This window comes from Argentina anserina, chromosome 7, assembly GCF_933775445.1.
Source record: "Argentina anserina chromosome 7, drPotAnse1.1, whole genome shotgun sequence".
NCBI classification, from domain to species: Eukaryota; Viridiplantae; Streptophyta; class Magnoliopsida; order Rosales; family Rosaceae; genus Argentina; species Argentina anserina.
This window is the reverse complement of record NC_065878.1, coordinates 8,394,462-8,412,390: the sequence shown is the minus strand read 5'-3', so window position 1 is coordinate 8,412,390 and position 17,929 is coordinate 8,394,462. Positions and strand designations below refer to the sequence as shown.

The 17,929-nt window shown below is 37.5% G+C and overlaps 1 protein-coding gene and 1 long non-coding RNA gene across 2 annotated transcripts; both read right to left on the bottom strand.

The window, feature by feature from the left end:
- Window positions 1–1,300: 1,300 nt before the first annotated feature.
- LOC126802002 (uncharacterized) lies at window positions 1,301–4,075 on the bottom strand. The gene is made up of 3 exons (XR_007672891.1): window positions 3,916–4,075; window positions 3,744–3,819; window positions 1,301–2,008 (listed from the first exon to the last, which is right to left on the bottom strand). It is a non-coding gene; the product is annotated as an uncharacterized LOC126802002 (long non-coding RNA).
- An 11,562-nt stretch (window positions 4,076–15,637) lies between these two features.
- LOC126801986 (scopoletin glucosyltransferase-like) lies at window positions 15,638–17,374 on the bottom strand. Its single transcript, XM_050529496.1, has one exon. The coding sequence runs from the start codon at window positions 17,272–17,274 to the stop codon at window positions 15,844–15,846; it is 1,431 nt and encodes a 476-aa protein (XP_050385453.1). The 5' UTR covers window positions 17,275–17,374; the 3' UTR covers window positions 15,638–15,843.
- Window positions 17,375–17,929: the final 555 nt, after the last annotated feature.

The window sequence follows — 17,929 nt, the reverse complement described above, 5'->3', positions numbered from 1 at the left end:
CTCATCGATAGCTCTTATTCAATGGATTTACACCCTTCACTAGTTGTACACCCCCAAATTATATATCACTATGTAATCACATGACTATTACTCTATTAGGTGATAAACTATTCCTATAAAACTAGTCTACGTAACGACTAATTAAGGTCAACTGAATGTATTCTCGTACTAAGTTAGTTTATACATAAACTTCCTAAATAAGAACATACCACCTCATGTAGTACCCCTCCTTAATTCATTGACAACAAAGAGATCATAGTGTTTCCCTGAAACATTTTTGTACAATAGTTTTATTGGTACACTTAGAAGATTGCAATTCCTCATCAATTTATTTTCCTACAACAGACATGGATCCAATTCCATCTGTTATATTCAGTACAGGAAAGAGTATAGGAGAGGGTTGTTTGCTCCCTGGCTAATAAGAAAAGCTTCTGTGATTCCCATTTTACAATGCAGCAAAAATACTTATTTGTAAAAAATTAAGAACGCTAATCTGGGTATTCATGCTGTTAAAATTCTAGTTGCTTGGGAACTAACCTCTGTTGGTCATTCTGTTAACAAGTCTACTTATTGTGAGTTCAGGTTTTCCTCAAGAATTCATTAAGTTACTAACACTATTCAATATTCATGTATTCAGAATTAGGATTTACTAAAGAACTAAACCCCATATAATCTTCTACTACTATATAAATGCGATGACGTACAACATTGTGATACTAGAATGCACTCAACCTTACCTGATATATATAGCATTGTGCTCCTAACATACTTATGTGCATTTTTTCCTAGATACCTAATAAAACCTTGTACTCACATCCCCTGACCCAACAGTCTATTGTTGCAAACACACTAATGGAACTGATATATTAGCTTTGCTCAAGTTCCCTGCTTACCGATCAACATGGGGTCATGAACTCAGGAGTGACTTCTGCAACTGATAATGAAATTGGAGATGTGACACCAACTTGTTAAAAAGAGAGATACCTTTCCGATATCAAAGCCAAGGCTGAGTCTTTTCAAAACCTAGGTTTACGTAACACTGGGAAAACAATCATAGCTATTATTAGCTGCAGAACCCACATTCTTTAGATCAATTCATTCAGGCTTGAGCAATCAACCATGGACAACAATTATTTAAACCTCAGTTTTGAAAAGTAAATCGCACTAACCAACACCCTCTCATATTATGTTAGTAGAAGATAAAAATGCAACAACGACCGCAAAACTATGCCACCAAAGACACAACTAATGTATGCTTCCATTACTGACAGATACATCAAGAGAGGTCGACCGCGGGGGAGGATTGAGTAGATATTTATTAGCTGTCAGTTTCCCTGACAGTAATAGTTTTGCAGTAACAGGGAATTTGAGCAAATTTTATGTTTCAAAGCAACCATTGCTCATTATCTTTTCCATATATAAAAGTAGAAGCTAGAAACTAACTATGGTGCTTCCACCATTTAATTATTGGGACATGGACAAATCCAACCAGCTCTATGATGTAACCACCATATAACTATTTCGTTTCACAATCCTCGGGACAGGGACAACACAGCCAGGAATACACAACCAGCTCTAAGATGATTCCACCACTTAATTTCAAGGCAGGGACAGCATAACAAGAGATACACAAGCAGCTCTCTGGTGCTTCCACCATTTAATTCTCATTTAGAGACAACATAACCAAAAAACACAATGTTACACCATATAATACTTTGGGACAGGGTCAAAACCACGGACAACAAATCCCTCTGAAATGTCTGATTTCAACCCCAAATAAAATGAGAAATTGGCTCTTTCAGGTGAAATTTCTTTTGCATATCTTTCATATTACCAAATATTTCGTCATTGGGATTCTAATTTAAATCACATATTGAAAGCAAATCATAAGAAAAAAGGGACTGGAGCGTAACAAAAGAGAATCATGTGATAATGAAACAAGTGAGCCACTTCTTACTTTCCCAATTGGGGGCTTTCATCATTTGAAATTGTCGTGTCCGAATTCCATCTGAAATTGAATCAAGCAAGAACAAGATCAAAACCCAGTCAATGGATAAATACCGCCAAGAAGATATAGTGCATCTGTAATATTTATTCAGTTTCCTTTTCACAACCAACCAACAACAAGCTTATGAGCCAACCAATGTCTTCTTTAATAGCAGACTCAACATTCTCTTTACGAGAAGCCCTTACATTCCAATGATTGCATACAATAGCATTCATCACTATATATATTCAGCAAGTAATATATACCAAACATGAAACTCTAAGTAATCAAACCATACAATGTCATGAGTCTGGTATGGTAATAATTTAATAAGTATGGAATGATTTAATACCAACACCAGTTTCTTACTTGCAGAACATGAACATAAAGGGAAACAATATCATTGTATGGAATGACGACAATCTCATTAGTATAGACTGGTTTGATATCGATTACAATTTCATACTTGCAGAACATGAACTTAAAGACAACAATCTCAGTAGCATGCAGCATTATGAATGATTTAACAGTAACTGCAAACTCATACTTGCAGATAATGAAGCTAAAAGGAAAAATCTCATCAGTATCATGTCAACTCATTTCGAGTCTCACTGCTGTTTGACACTTTCTATCTATCATAGTAACACAAAATTAGCGGGTCAGATGCCCTAACTTTTAAGGAATCAAGTAGCCTTGAGACAATTGTTACTTTCTGACAACCCTATGGTGTTTCCACCATTAATTCTTGGGACAGTAACAACATAACTGAATTAGCTCTATAGTGTTTCCACCTTTGGATTCTCGGGACAAGGACAATTTCAACCATCTCTATGGTGTTTTCAGTTTCCACCATATAATTTTCAGGACAGGGACAATTCCAACCAGCTTTATGGTGTTTCCACCATTTAAATTCTCGGGACATGGACAATTCGAACTAGCTCTATGGTGTTTACACCATTTAAATTCATTCTCGGGACATGGACAATTCGAACCAGCTCTATGGTGTTTACACCATTTAAATTCTCGGGACATGGACAGTTCCAACTAGCTCTATGGTGTTTTCACCATTTAATTTGTCAGGACAGTGACATTTCCAATAATTGTTTCCACCCTTTATTATTTTGACAGGGACAATTCCAACCAGCTCTATGGTGTTTTTCACCATTTATTCTCGGGACAGGGACAACATAAATGGAAATTCACAATCAGCTTTATGGTATTTTCACCATTTGATTCTCAGGAAAGGGGCAACAAAACTGAAAACATACATTCAATTACTCTATTAGCTCTATGATATTCTCACACCATTTGATTCTTGGGGACAGAGAAGAGACTACGAGGCATACATAACCATCTCTAGTAATTACACCATATAATTCTCAGGATATAGACGAACATAACTGGAAAACACGATGTTAACAACAAATGTCTGTGCAATTGAGCTTATTAGATATCTAAATTGGTTTCAGAGAAACCTATCTATGACAATTGCATTTAATTTCCTTTAACTTTCTTCTCTATTGGTTCCATAATAATCATAACATACACCATATAATACTCGAGACAGGGTCAAAAGCAAGAACAACAAATCCCTCTAAACTGCCCTATTTCTCACCCGAGGGCTAATCTTTCAATTGCAATTTCATGCATATCTCTCATATCATCATTGGGATTCAATTAAAATCACATATTGAGCCAAGCCCATCACAAAAAACCATAAGGTAAAACCACTGATTTGATAATGAAACAAGCTTACTTTCCGGATTAAGGGGCTTTCATGCATTTGTAATTGCAACATCAAAACCATCATCTGATACCGAAACCAAATCCATCTGAAATCAAAACCAGCAAGAGGAATTAAAACCCTTGTGACCAAATTAGAAGAATCAAATCAAACAAACTAAGAACAAGAGAAACGAGATATTTACCTTTACCCATATCTATTTACAACGCGCATCAAAAGGAAAACAGAGGGGAGGATCCAAACTTGTTCGCCCATTATTTTTCGAAACAAGCTAACGGAACTCAGAGTTTGAAGAAAGCCAAGGGACTTGGTTTGGGGCTTGGCGGTGTTAGGCAGAGACAGAAGCACCCCGTTTGAGTTTGGAGAGAGAGAGAGAGAGGCTTGCTTGATATGTTTTGCCTCTTTCTATAATTTAACTTTAATTCTTTTCAAAAACAAATTAACTTTAATTATTACGATAATTTTCAAATTCAATAGATTAGATTGTCAGACCGTTATCTTTATTATATTTTGAATTTATTTACTGGTTGGTCTCTGATAATTCGACGTGAGTAAAATATTAGTGTTGTTATATATTCTGCTGGAATAGATACATTTACACGTTTCATGAGAATGAAATACTTCAGAATATAAATTTAAGTGCTTTGGCACCTTAGTTTAAAATATAAAAGCATGAAAACGTATACAAAATTTGACTTACAGAATGAATATAAACTTGTTTTACTCACGTTGATTTCTTTTACAGAACATGATGTGAAATTTGCACTGGTAACCCAGACTACATTTTTCTACTGTGAATGGTTGGTAGAGTGATGTAGCAAGTTAATAGCATACGAGTTACACTATGTACAGCTCAGGAGATCGAATGATGTTTTTCACTTCAGAAAATAATTTGCATCCATGCTTTTCTTGCTTTGGTAGTCTTGTTAAACAACAAAGGTAGCAACAAATCATACGATCAAGTCATTCAGACATCAACCAGGGCAAGCAACTATTCAGCCCTCATTTCCTCTCATACTACCAAGTAGCAGATAAAAGCCAACAACGGCAAAACTATGCATAGAATCCCTGACATTGGAGTAAATCTTAATCTTCCAAAGCAACCATTGCACATTACCTAATCTTAATGGAATGCAAAATCCATATATAAAAGTAGAAGAAAGAAACTGACGCTTCAATTATAAATACAAAAAATTGAATTCTGCTTTAATCGGCCAAAACTCTACCTCTTCTCATACAATGGACAAGCTACAACACAGTCTTCTCATAGCAGACTAAGTATAAACTTCAACAATGTCCCCAAAACCCCTCATTATGCCATTCCATGCATGTCCTGAACCAAAAGGTAGCTATTGAACCTATCTAAACATCAAACTTCTAATAATTCAGACTTAAATATTATCTATAAAAGAAGTTGCCACAGCCAAATTGGCAATCATAGATACAAAAAAAATGCTACCGAAAACATATATACCACTGAAAAGAGAGTGACTTCAAATTTCAAATATATGCTTACCTAATAAAAATTTTGAGTAAAAGTGCCTCTGGGTATCATGAACTATCGAAGAACTATTATTTCCAATTAAGTGAAAGGATTACATAGAGATTGTATCTGATACTTATCATGAAGCAACCAATTAAGTGAAAGGATTACAAAAATTCATGAACCACAACTACAGAGTACAGACTGAATGATGTTCCAAATGCCAATCTACATAATATGGCAAGTAGCTAGCAAGGCAAAAATAACAAAAGTATTTCATATTTGAATGACACAAACTCACAAAGTGATTGATGAAAGAGAAGAATATAATGTCACACAAGCACTGTAAACCTTACCTTTGCAGCATTTCCACTGGATAAAAGGTGACCAAATTTACAGCAAGAAAGCTAACCAGTCATAGAAACAACAGAAACTGGAGTCGTCAGACACAACTCACACAAGGACTTCGTCAACTGTTGAGATACTCCAAGTAGAAAAAAAAAACATTAGCATTAGCATTGCTTCAATGCTTCCTTTAAGAGTAAATTTTACCGAGTTTCCAATATCTCATGCAACATTTTCGAAGAATATAAAGTCAAATGTGCTTTCAGAGTAAATAATAAGGTAACTGTGAGAGTTTATATTAACCAGACTGTAATACTCACAAGATGTTCCACTTTCTCATGAAATCAAATCCCAAACTCCAACTTTTCCAAGTGAACCAATAATGACCGCATCAAACTTCAAAAGTGTATGTGGTCTCTTTAAGCCTCATTCTGTCACACAAATGCTGAATGAAGACAGCCAAAAAGCATCAGATTAGACATTGTTGACATGCCCTTGATAATATGTTTCAAATCATAAAAGAAACCAACCAGTGCATCCTCCTTGCTTGCTAGAAACCCTTGTCCTCAATTTTCTGTCACATCATCAATAATGGTCTTCATATCTTCACCCACCATTAGCATCTATGCGTTATAAGCTATCTCTGCTAAATCCTGATTCTTCAGCAACTCTCCACCCAACCTTGAGATGATTTCCGCCAACGAGCCCAAGTATGGTATCCACACCTCATGGCATCAACTGTGGAAACTCATCCAAAATCTGATAGTCTCAGCACAAACAACTATGGTGCCTATAAATGTCAAATCTCTCGCCCATAAGCAGTGAACCTACTAACCACTCACCATTTCTATCTGACCAGGTCACTTCTACAACAAAGAGTTTTGAACTTGAACCATAAAAAATTATATGCATAGTATTATCTTTGTTAGCAACCGACCAATCCAAGTGGCGTAGTCAGAAACATAATTTAGGATGGTCAAAGTTTAAAAGTAAATATAATATAATAATTGGAAAATCTTTACCGACTCTAAATTAATTAGAGCTCCATGGGGAGAAATTCATTCGCATAAAAACAAAATGAACTTTCATATTAATTAATTATTAAAAAAATTACATATATCAATTAACATATATGTGTACACAAAGTATATATGAAATATTATAGATTCATTGACTAATGATCGTATAAAATCTTAAGAACTGTGTGGATATTGGGAAATTAGGACAAAATTACTTAATCATATGACTTTAACTTTATGTCAGGAGGGTCAAAATCCATACTAAAATCAGTAAAATGCAATATGGAAGTGCTAATATCAAATATTTCAACAAATTATGCTAAAGTTTAAAATTGAGGAGGGTCATTGGACCCCTCTGATCCTAGTGTGGCTACGCCAATGGACCAATCAGTAGTAGCTAGTAAGATATATTGAAACAGGATCCATGGATCCACACTTCCAAGAACATACAGTGCATCCGTAATATGTATTTTCAATTTCCCCTGCACATAACCAACGTCCTAACAAGCTTATCTGCCGAACAATGCCCTCTCTAATAGCAGACTTCACATTATTTCTAGCAGAAGCCCTCAAATTCCTATGACTGCATACAATAGCATTCATCACTATAAATATTCAGCAAGAACATAAACCAGAAAGAAGATAGTCCACGCCATTTAATTAAACCATACTTTCCAAAGATTCAGAAGCACCCTCATCAGCCTCATCCCCAGATTCATATTCCTTATCTTTCACATTTAGAACTCTCGTCAATAGTATCAGCTTTTCTACCTCATTCTCCATGACTGATTATTTTGAAACTTAGAGGACTCGGTTGATTCAAATTCCCAACTCACGAGCTAAGCTGCATGAAATCGGGTGCAGATACGTAGAAGCGCGGAAGCAATTTTTTTGAATTTTTTTGGAAAGAGGTACATTTTGGAAGCGTCATAATAAAATAATATATATTTATATTTAAAAATATATTATTTTTCTGAGAGAATTATTATTCTACCCTTGTGTGTGTCTTAGTCTTATTAGGTTTCTTGTTAGAGATAGATTTGCATCTCTGTAATAGATTAGGACTCTGAATCCTACGGGATTGTGGTTATATAAAATTAGATATAAGCCCAATATTAAAGCTCCCTCTTTAAAATACATCCACACTCAATTTTTCTTTCAATCTATACCCAAAATCTTTTATTATCAATATTTATTCTTTTTCTAAATGTCTTATCTACCATTATAATACATAAAAAGTTATATTAAATTATTTTCTTACTTTTAGATTTTTACATCCATTTGAATATGAAATTAATGATTTTCGTCCATAATTATTTCATTGTTTTAAATTCATAGTACTAACTTCAATAATATATATATATAGTCTATCCAGAGTGAACGTTCACTCTGAAATTACAGAGTGAAGTTCTAATTTTGTCATATTTTTCGGTCATATTTTTTCACCATAAGTCATTCAATATTTAAGTATGCTATTCAAGATCATCTTTACAAAATTTCATCTAATTTAACAATGGTTTGAGCTTGAAATCGAGATTTACACGAACGGTTCACGTTGAACAGTTTTAATTCGTTCATTGATTTAATCTAATTTCAATACCTTAACAATATCCGAATTTGATGAAATTTTGTAGAGGTGATTTTAAATAGCATACCTAAATATTAAATGACTTATGGTGAAAACAATTAACCAAAAAGTGTGCCAAAATTAGAACTTCACTCTGTAATTTCAAAGTGAAGGGATATAGACTATATATATATATATATATATATATATACTCATCATTGAGATATTTAGTTTTACAAGTTTTTCGTATCTCTTTGTTGTTGTTCTTCTATCAATTTATCTAATTTTGTAAAGCTTACACAATTCTTGTTTTTAAGCAATAGGAGCTAGTGAAATGAAGATTATATAAAAAATTCTTATCGTGAAGTACGTACACATCTTTGTTATTGAATGACATTTTCTTTTCTTCGTGTTAGATATATTATAACATAAATCCACTGTAAGAGGTATAATATTGTTTTTTTAGGATGAGAAGCATATGTATATATATACACTACAAAATCTAATAAATATGTACATTAAAATTATATATATGTGCATGTTTTCCTCGATAAGAGGTACAATATAAAATTTTCTTATGTCAAGAAACCTAATCTTTAGGTTGTCTCGTACCTATTAACCAGGTTAACAATGTTAACTTCTACCTTTATGTTAGGTTATAAAGAGATGAATGAATATAGAAAAATTAGTGTTGCAAATAACACCTACCAATTTTCAAGTTTCCTCTTTAAAAAATTACCTTTAAGATAGATAATTGAAATTACCATAACATAAGTATTACATTTATCATCTACCTTAATTTAAATTAAAATTGCAAACAGAATTTCTATAATTTTAGCAATAATAATGAGTCACAGGCAATCTACAATTAGGTATTTAAATGAGACTTTAATTCACTATGGTTGACTAATCAGAATTAAATTTGGCAACTTATGTAATGTTTATTAAAACAAACGACAATTTATAAGCTTAATTGACAATATTTGAGAGAAAATTAGAATTAAATAATATGGTTTGTTTTAAAAGCATGTGTAAAAAATGAGTGTAAAACTAAATATCCCTATGTAATGCCTATATATAGACCCCATTATCAATCAATAAATGGTTACGTTCTGTACTATTACGTTGTTATTATTCTCGTTTCGTTTGCAACTCACGTTATTTTTAAATTGGCCGCGTTTAGGTTACATGAGACCCCAATAACACTACATTGTGAATTGGAATCTTAAAATTTAGAAAACGAACATCGGAACGTAAAACATTGACGTTGTTTTAGTCTTGGTTGTACCCGGCCACTATCCAGCGTTTTCGGCGCCACCACCAGATTCCTGCCGGCGTCCCCTGTCAGACCCATAGCTCCGGCCGCCGCCGGCTGATTTTCCGGCAAACGGCGTTGCCGGATTTTTGTCGTTTCTCGTCATTTTTCCGGCATATTCCTACAGTTTTTGCTGCCATGTTTTCTCAGTCCAAATTTCACCCGGTTTTGAGTTACTTTGACATGGTTTTCCGGTTAATTTTCCGGTTTTTCTCTAAGCCGTTTCATAGCTCAAACAATTTTATTATTATTGGTGACCACCCGCACCAATTGGATGGTTTTCACCACCTTAATTGTTTGGTATTCAAATTCTACAATACCATGTTTTTCCAACTTTAAAGTTGAAGAATGTAGTTCTATTGCCATGTGATACATTCGATGGGATTACACTTTGTTTCAATCCCCCCTCTTACAATATCCTACGACGTATTGTCTATAGAAGTTTACCGCGTCGTTGACTCTCTCAAATTTATTTTGAGCATGTCTCGTAGTGAAATCGAGTGTCTTGCTAATTGCGTAACCACCTACACTGTTCTACGGCGCATGTAATTGTTTTACGTATCTCGTGTAGAGATTGTGTTCTATATCTTCGTGTCTTGTTAAGTTTTAAAATGCCATACATGCCAATGATGAATTTTCATCGTGATATTTGTGTTGATAATGGAGAGGAATAAATCTGTCAGATTTCATTGACAGTAGCTTTTTCAAGCTTCGACTGTAGCTTTTTCAAGCTTCGACAGTAGCTTTGTTAGCCTGCATACATAGATTTGCTTGCCTGCAACAGTAACTTTATGTAACTCAAAATTCTTTGAATCATGGGTTCGGTTTTGTTGTCTTCTCGGTTTTAACATGATCATTTTTGGTCATTTTGAACGAGATATGATGATTCGAGTTCTTTGAAATTCACATGATCATCTATTTTTTATGTTCACGAAGCGATTGGAGGACCACCTCACCCGTACTCCACACGGTGAGGCCGAACCTGCCCCTCTCGGCGGCTCCATGGTATTCAGGCTGTCGGTGGCGGCATCATCTCGTTCACAGGAGATTGTGATGCCTCCCGTGTTTTCTAATGCATCCATAGCAATTTCTGACGCCCATCGCTCATTTTACAAAGCTTGTTCTCTTGCTAGATTTCAAGGAAGTCCTTTATTTGATAAGACCCCAACCAAGAACATTTCATTCTTACAATGTATTTAAGGTGACATTAGTAGATTCTATCCAACCGAATGTGGACATTTTCGTTATTTTTATGGTTTAGGTTAAGAGCATCGACGCGTTGGTCACACGTCGCTTTGCTTTCCACAAGAAACGCTGTATTTGCTAAGTTCTTAGCTATGATCATCATACTAAGGACTCACCACCCTTCTCATCATCTCAAATCTAGTTGATTGGATACCGTTGGAGAGTTCACCTCCAAGACCTTTTGATGATTTCGTTTTGCATGTCTACTGGGATGGTCGTTGAATATATTATTCCTCATGTTCATTAATTGCATGATCTAGCAGAGTTCGGACTTGGTTATGGGTACTAACCTGCCGATCTTTGCATGGGGATATGTAATGATGTTGCATGCAGCGACATTTATTCATTTCAAACTCACAACTCATCAAGCGTTTAGTGCGTACCAGATGGTCACTGGATACGATCCCAACGTTCTTTTCACAAACGCCTATTTGGTTGAGTTGCTTATGTGTCTCTATTGTAGTTATCTCAATGGGTCTACTTGAAACGCTTAAGTATTTTGGTTGGTTATGATTTATGAATCACCAACATTTGTCCGCTCTTTCCAATCTACAACCGTGGATCTCTATCCTGCGATATTTTCACAGACGGTCACTTTGATGAGACATACTTCCCGTCGTCAGGGGGAGATATGGAATGCTCCCATTCCGGTTTTAACGCCAGGAACTGACGTGGTGTGGCACTATGTCTCATTAAGATCCCGCACTACTCTGAGTAAGCAAAAGTGCAACGCATTATCAACCTCCAGAAAGTCAAAGATTTGATGCTCAATGACTTTACCGATATTGCGAAAGTGACGAGATCGCACATAAATGATGTGATGTTCCGGTAAGGTTGGAACTCTCAGTATATGAGAGAATTTCATATGACCTAATCCTAGCACCGTTGGCACCATCCCTGACAGTGAAAAGGAAACCAGTGATGACACCATTGTACGATGTGGTATTGTCGACGCTCGTGGTATTGCACCACAAAACAAGAGCGTGAAACGTAAAGATGGACTAGTAAGGGTCATAGTTTCGATCTTGGCTCCTACCTAGATGAGAGGGAGACCATTATTCTTTGAAATCAAAAACCAGAAAGAAGCGACGTGTATAGGCATAAGTATTTCGCCCATCATCAAGAGATATTCTCTAAACATGTGTATCAACTAAGTTTCTGTGGGACACTACAGACTCTTTTTGTTGATGTTAGAGAAGAATAGAAATCTCTCAAATTGATCATATAAAGCGTGCACGTGTGTTTAATGGATTGATCTCCCATGATTAATGATGTATTCGCTTATGCTCTTATTCCGTTATAAAGTATCAATGATGAGCAACTTGATCGAAGTGGAAGGAATCAATGCAGACTGAACTAGACTTGTTATATTAGTCATTGTTCGTAAGTGTAATGAGAAAGATGAAGTCATGCGATATTTGCAGGACTTGTGGCGCAAAGATTGTCTCATTATCCTAGTATTGACTACGATGAGTTATATTCTCTCGTTATGGACATAATTGCTTTCCCCTACGTAATCAGTAGTAGTGTCCATGAAAACTGATTTGCACCATATGATAGTCATAGTGGTCATAGAATATCTGTAAAGAGATCTTAACGCAGATATGAAAGTTCCCGAATGACCTTAATTGCTTGATTAAATGCCTCCAGACCACGAAAAACTTATGTAATAAAATTGCGACGTTCGAGAGAACATAATACAATCGGTTGCAAAAACTGATACCCATATGTATTCATATGAAAATTAATTGTTGATTCTCGATTTCGTCTAAGTAAAGATGATGAAGAGACTCAATGAACTATGGATTCATACATGTAAGTGTTGTTGGGACACTATTAATTTCATTATGATGTGATTAATTATGCACCTATGCATCGTCATTGGACTTGCATTGCTCATTTGACATGAGTTTAGTTCTACACTTGGTGAACCAACACAAATCCTATCCACACCAACGCCGCCAGCAGCTCCAACAATATCAACGTACACCTTGGTGTAGCAGTCGACACTGGTAGCGTAGAGGACGTGTACAGTTCCGTCTCGGACTAAACATTAGTCATTCAGTGGTCAATTCCCTCATTCCTTTATGAAAGACACATTGAATGTGACAAATCAGAATATGTCAATTTTCATAAGTCAACTTCAACTAGACCTACATGATAACTCACTCAATGAAATATGGTGAAATCAGTACCGTTGGAAATGTCTATGTGTCTACTTTCCAGGGACACAAACTCTTTGTTCATAGCTATCGTATTGTGTGAGTTATGGCTGTTTTAGCAAAGTAGGAAAGTTCTGTCAGGGAATTTGCAAGTCAGTCAACTTCGACAGAGCACTGTGAACCGCTCCGGTCAAATTAGATTGTGAATTATGTCATTGGAAAGTACAGGTGTCTACTTTTCAGAACATTTTACGGTTCACTGATACCTATTGTAACGAAGAAGTTATGGTCATTTAACTGAGTGAATGTGACTCTACCCGAGAATCTGATTCTCATTGCAAACTCTTGCTTGAAGTTATTATGCAATCTTGTTTCCTAAGATCTAAGTTTGGCTATGCATAACATGTATGATCTAAGGATGTGTGGCCAGATTAATGATTAATCATTAGCCCAAGACTACTTTTGAGAAGCATGTAATGAACGTTGGATACGTTGTTATTTGTACTTCATGATTATGACACTAATCAGATGGAGTTATTTCGTAGACTTCAGGAGGAGTCTACCTCACATGATGCTATCAAATGTAGACGGTGCGTTGTGCTCTTTTTCCTTTCGATCAAGCTTTTGTTTTTATCCAAGAGGATTTTATTTTGCTTGACAAAGTTTTTACCGAGACAACGATGTGTGCACCATACAACCTAGGCATGCGAGACAAGGGGAATGTTCCAGGAGAATTATTATTCTATTCTTGTGTGTGTTTTAGCCTTATTAAGTTTCCTATTAGAAAAAGATTTACATCTCTGTAATAGATTAGGACTCTGAATCCAACAAATTAATTACTAACATTATAGAAGAACAATATAATAGAAAATGAGCTCAATAAACATTTTGTTATGGTCTAGAATAAACAACACAAACACTTCAATAATTAACATGATATTAGTAATGTAACTAACCACAAATGATGTGCATCACCTCTCAGTCAATCTATCATACACCTATCGATCTCTCCAATTACATTGACCAAATATGTGGAATCAAAAACATATATATCTACATTTTGCAAGGAGCGGCACGCCCTAAAATTGAATGACTTTGCGCGCTATCTCTCTCTCTCTCTGAGCTTCATTTTAGACAAGCCCCAAAATCCATAACACTGACTTTTTACTCATCTAGTTTCAATCAGTATCTTGCTCCAAATCAAACTTATCTATAATCTTATATGCACTTGTTGTCTCATACAAAACTAAACTCAAACAAATCCTCAAATCTCATTCAACCTGCTTGAACGAGACTTCAACTGTATGTTTTATGGGTTTTCATTCAATTCTAGATTTTGATTTTATCTTTATGAATTATCGAGTCCTTAGAATATGAAGATTTTAAGAGAGATTTATATTAGAGCGGAAAAGAGAGAATAAAACTATAAAAACCAACAACCCTCGCGCCACGTTGCTTCCGATCTGGAAGCTTGTGCTTCAACAACGCTTCCAAAACTTTCTTTTTCGGGAGCGCGCTTCCGCTTTTGCTTCCGATTTTGATTCCAAAGCAGGAATCAGACCTCCGGTGAAGCTTCCTTGCATCGTAGCTCACGAGCTTATGGCTACAAATGGGATCATCTACACATTCTCTATAGAACCCTCTAAAATCATACGTAGCTTATGTGCATAGTCGGCTAGTTCACTAGTTAGCCTTATACTTGGAAAATGGAAGCAGAATAATGGGAGAATGCTTTACCTTGTGCAGATCCTTGTGTAGATGTTCAGTGAAGCACATACATAACAGCAGACATGCTAATACTTCAGGACATGTGAATCATTCAATCTTTGTTCTTCCTCATTCCATAAAATCTACACAGCCAGAAATTCTTTTTGAATCACAAGATTGAGTTTGAGAACTTCTAAATTCAACACACCAGGTCATACCATTATGTATCCATGTAGAAGCAATGCTGACAGCAATTCATCTTAAGAACCAGAAAAGCCAGAACATTTTACACCAAATTTATGTTTATAGATAACAAGGCATTCAAAGAGGATGAAAATTAGCAAAAGCAATACCCACTGATAAGAGAATCGGTTTTAAGTTTTTGCAGACCTTATCACAAAAAAGTACTAAAAGAAAACTAGCCCATGGATTTATTCACACTATTGCTCCTAAAAAAGAGCAGATGAGAAGTGGAGTAATAATGTGAATCTAGACAATACTTTATTAGCTGAACCGAATCAGCAAGTTTGTGGGTCAGATTATTGTTCTATGCTATATGCAACTATGTTATTAGTGAATTTAGCAGTGTCTTGAACTCTTATGACAACAGGACACAGCTGAAGTTCTGTTCACAACAACAACAGACCCACAGCATTAGCTTATCACTATATGACGAAAATACACATCAATATCTAAAGATGGCAGCATTAACTTTCAAACAAGCATGGTGCAGAAAAGTTGGCTTTTGAAAATTAGCATACATAAGGCAATGAATCCAGTGCTTGAACAATTACCTGCTCAAGAACCATTGAACATGCTTAAGATGAACAGCATTCAAGATCTGGAAACACCTATTGTATTAACTATTAAGCAACAGCATTGATCAATGTATTAAGAATGACATAAATTCAACAACAACAACAACAACAACAACAACTCTATCAGAAAAACCACACAGAAAAATGTAAATTATATCAGAAAAACCACACAGTAGGGTGTTCAAAAGTGAACAATCTTCAGCAGAACCATTCAATACCAAAAATATCACAAAGTTTCTACACCCAAATATATTTATAATATTATTGAACCAGTGAGCTTTTTACTTAGTGAAGCAATAAGCACTAAGTCTCACAAACTATACTTGATCTCTTAAATACTCAAGCTTGTTGCATCAGTCAACCAAAGTCCGACGCAGCAAAGCCAGAGAGCATCAAATTAAGCATACGAGCATAACACAATGAACACATCATATCATTTATGTATATAATTCTAAGTTGCTTTCTGGCTAGTAATAAAATCACCAAAAGCATCCAATGCCGCCTTGGAGCTGGCCGGAAACCCATCCTTAAACTTCTCCCGTATCGCAACTGCTCTCTCCTTCATCTCCCCATCCCCCATCAGCCTCACTATTCCCCTCACAATGTCCTCCTTCCTAACCATCTCCGATAAATCCTCGGCAACTCTGTACCCAACCTTCAAATGTTTCACCACCAATTTTGCATTAAAGTATTGATCACCTCTCACCGGCCAGCCCAAAAACGGCACGCCTCGGCCCAACGCCTCCATAGTCGAGTTCCAGCCACAATGTGACAAGAAACCACCAGTTGAAGGGTGGCTCAGTATCAGCAGCTGCGGTGCCCATCCCCTTATTATCAAAGCCCTCTCCCCTACTCTGCTCTCCAACCCATCAGGGTAGTACCCGGGTTCGGACCCACCCGCCCCGGATTGGATGACCCAGATGAACGGCCCGGCCGACTCCTCCAATGCGCTGGCCAGATGTGGATACTCCTCCGCAGTAGGGCCCACCTCGCTTCCGAACGCTACGTACAGCACGGATTTGACGGGTTTTCCGTCCAGCCATTTCACGACGTCGTTTTCGGAGTAGTTCGACTGCCGCTGCTGAGCTCTGATCTGACGGTGGGAGATTGAGGAATCCAACGGCTGCCAGTATGATTCCGGCAAGAGCGGGCCCACTCCCCACGTCGGAATCCCCATTTGCTCGGTCATGTAGTGGATGAACGGACGCTCCAGATAGTCACACGTGTTGAACATCAGCGCCACCGAGCCTTCCACCTCCGGCACCCATGGCGGGCGGTTCCCCGGTTTCGGCGGACCTCCACCACCTCCGCCTCTTCCTCCTCCGCCAGGTGGACCTCTCGGACCCCCGGGATCGCCACGTGGAGGACCGGCCGACTTGCGTTTGAGATCGGAATAAGTGAGGGCCATTTGTTCGGGTAGGCCGGGAACCGGGCGGGTCTCGTCGGGGCGAAGGTCACTGGCCTGGACCTTCCACGCGCCCCACTCCATGGCGGCGGCGCACGCGCCGAAGGTGAAGAACCCGACGACGGGGACGTCGAACTTCCAGAAGACCTCCTTGGTCCAGCCCATCTGGAAGTCGATGACGGCGCAGAGAGCGCGGGGAGCGGAGGCGGGGCGGGCGGCGAGGTGACAGTCGAGGTCCTGGGCGGCTTGCTGGCGGAGGGGGTCGGGTCCGGGCCGGGGAGGGCCGGAGGAGGCGGTGACGGGGAGGACTTGGGCGAGTGGGTTTTGGGAAAAGGAGGAGGGGATGGCGGAGGAGAGAGAGGAGGGAATGACGATGGTGGTGTGGTAGTGGAGAGAGAGGAGGTGGTTGCAAAGCTCCATGCATGGTTGGAGGTGGCCTTGCCCGGCTGCTGAGACGACGAAGATCTCGCCGGCCATGGTTGATATAACAGATCGAATAATTTGTTTGTTTGGAAGAAGCAGAGGGGGGATTTGGGATTTTAGGATAAGAGACAAGTGGGTTCTGATAGCTTCAAAGTGTCGACTGAGATTTTTACCGTGGACCGTTGGGTGGGACCGTGACTGAGAGTCTCTCAACTTTCCTTGGAGGATTTAACAATGGATAAAGTTAGAAGATCTGTCAAGTCTCTCTCGGATTGCTTCGTTCTAAAATAGATCATATATTCATATATACTCTCTAAGTTTATAGAAGCTAATCGCTTTACCTCGTGGTTGTGTTCATACAAAATTAGAGGGGGGAAAAAATAAAGAGAGACGCAACAATTTGTGATTTAATACATTCTCTTGACGCACTAATTGTGGTATTTAATCTCGTTTTTGGGTGGGTGATATACGTCTTGAATGAAATGATAGTTATCTTATATGACTTATATCAAGTGGTTTTCTAATCATACCCCCCATTCTAGCCAGAGGGGTGGGTGGTTAGGAAGACACAACAATTTGTGATTTAATCGTGGACTATTTGTGCAAGTGTTACATCAAGTTCTAAGCACAGACCACACAATTCTCCCTCTAGGAAAAAAAAACACAATAATTTACTATTTAATAGATCAACGTGGAAGCACTAACTGTG

Excerpts from the sequence above, each read along its gene's own strand:
- LOC126801986 (XM_050529496.1), bottom strand. The coding sequence starts at position 17,274 with ATGGCCGGCGAGATCTTCGTCGTCTCAGCAGCCGGGCAAGGCCACCTC.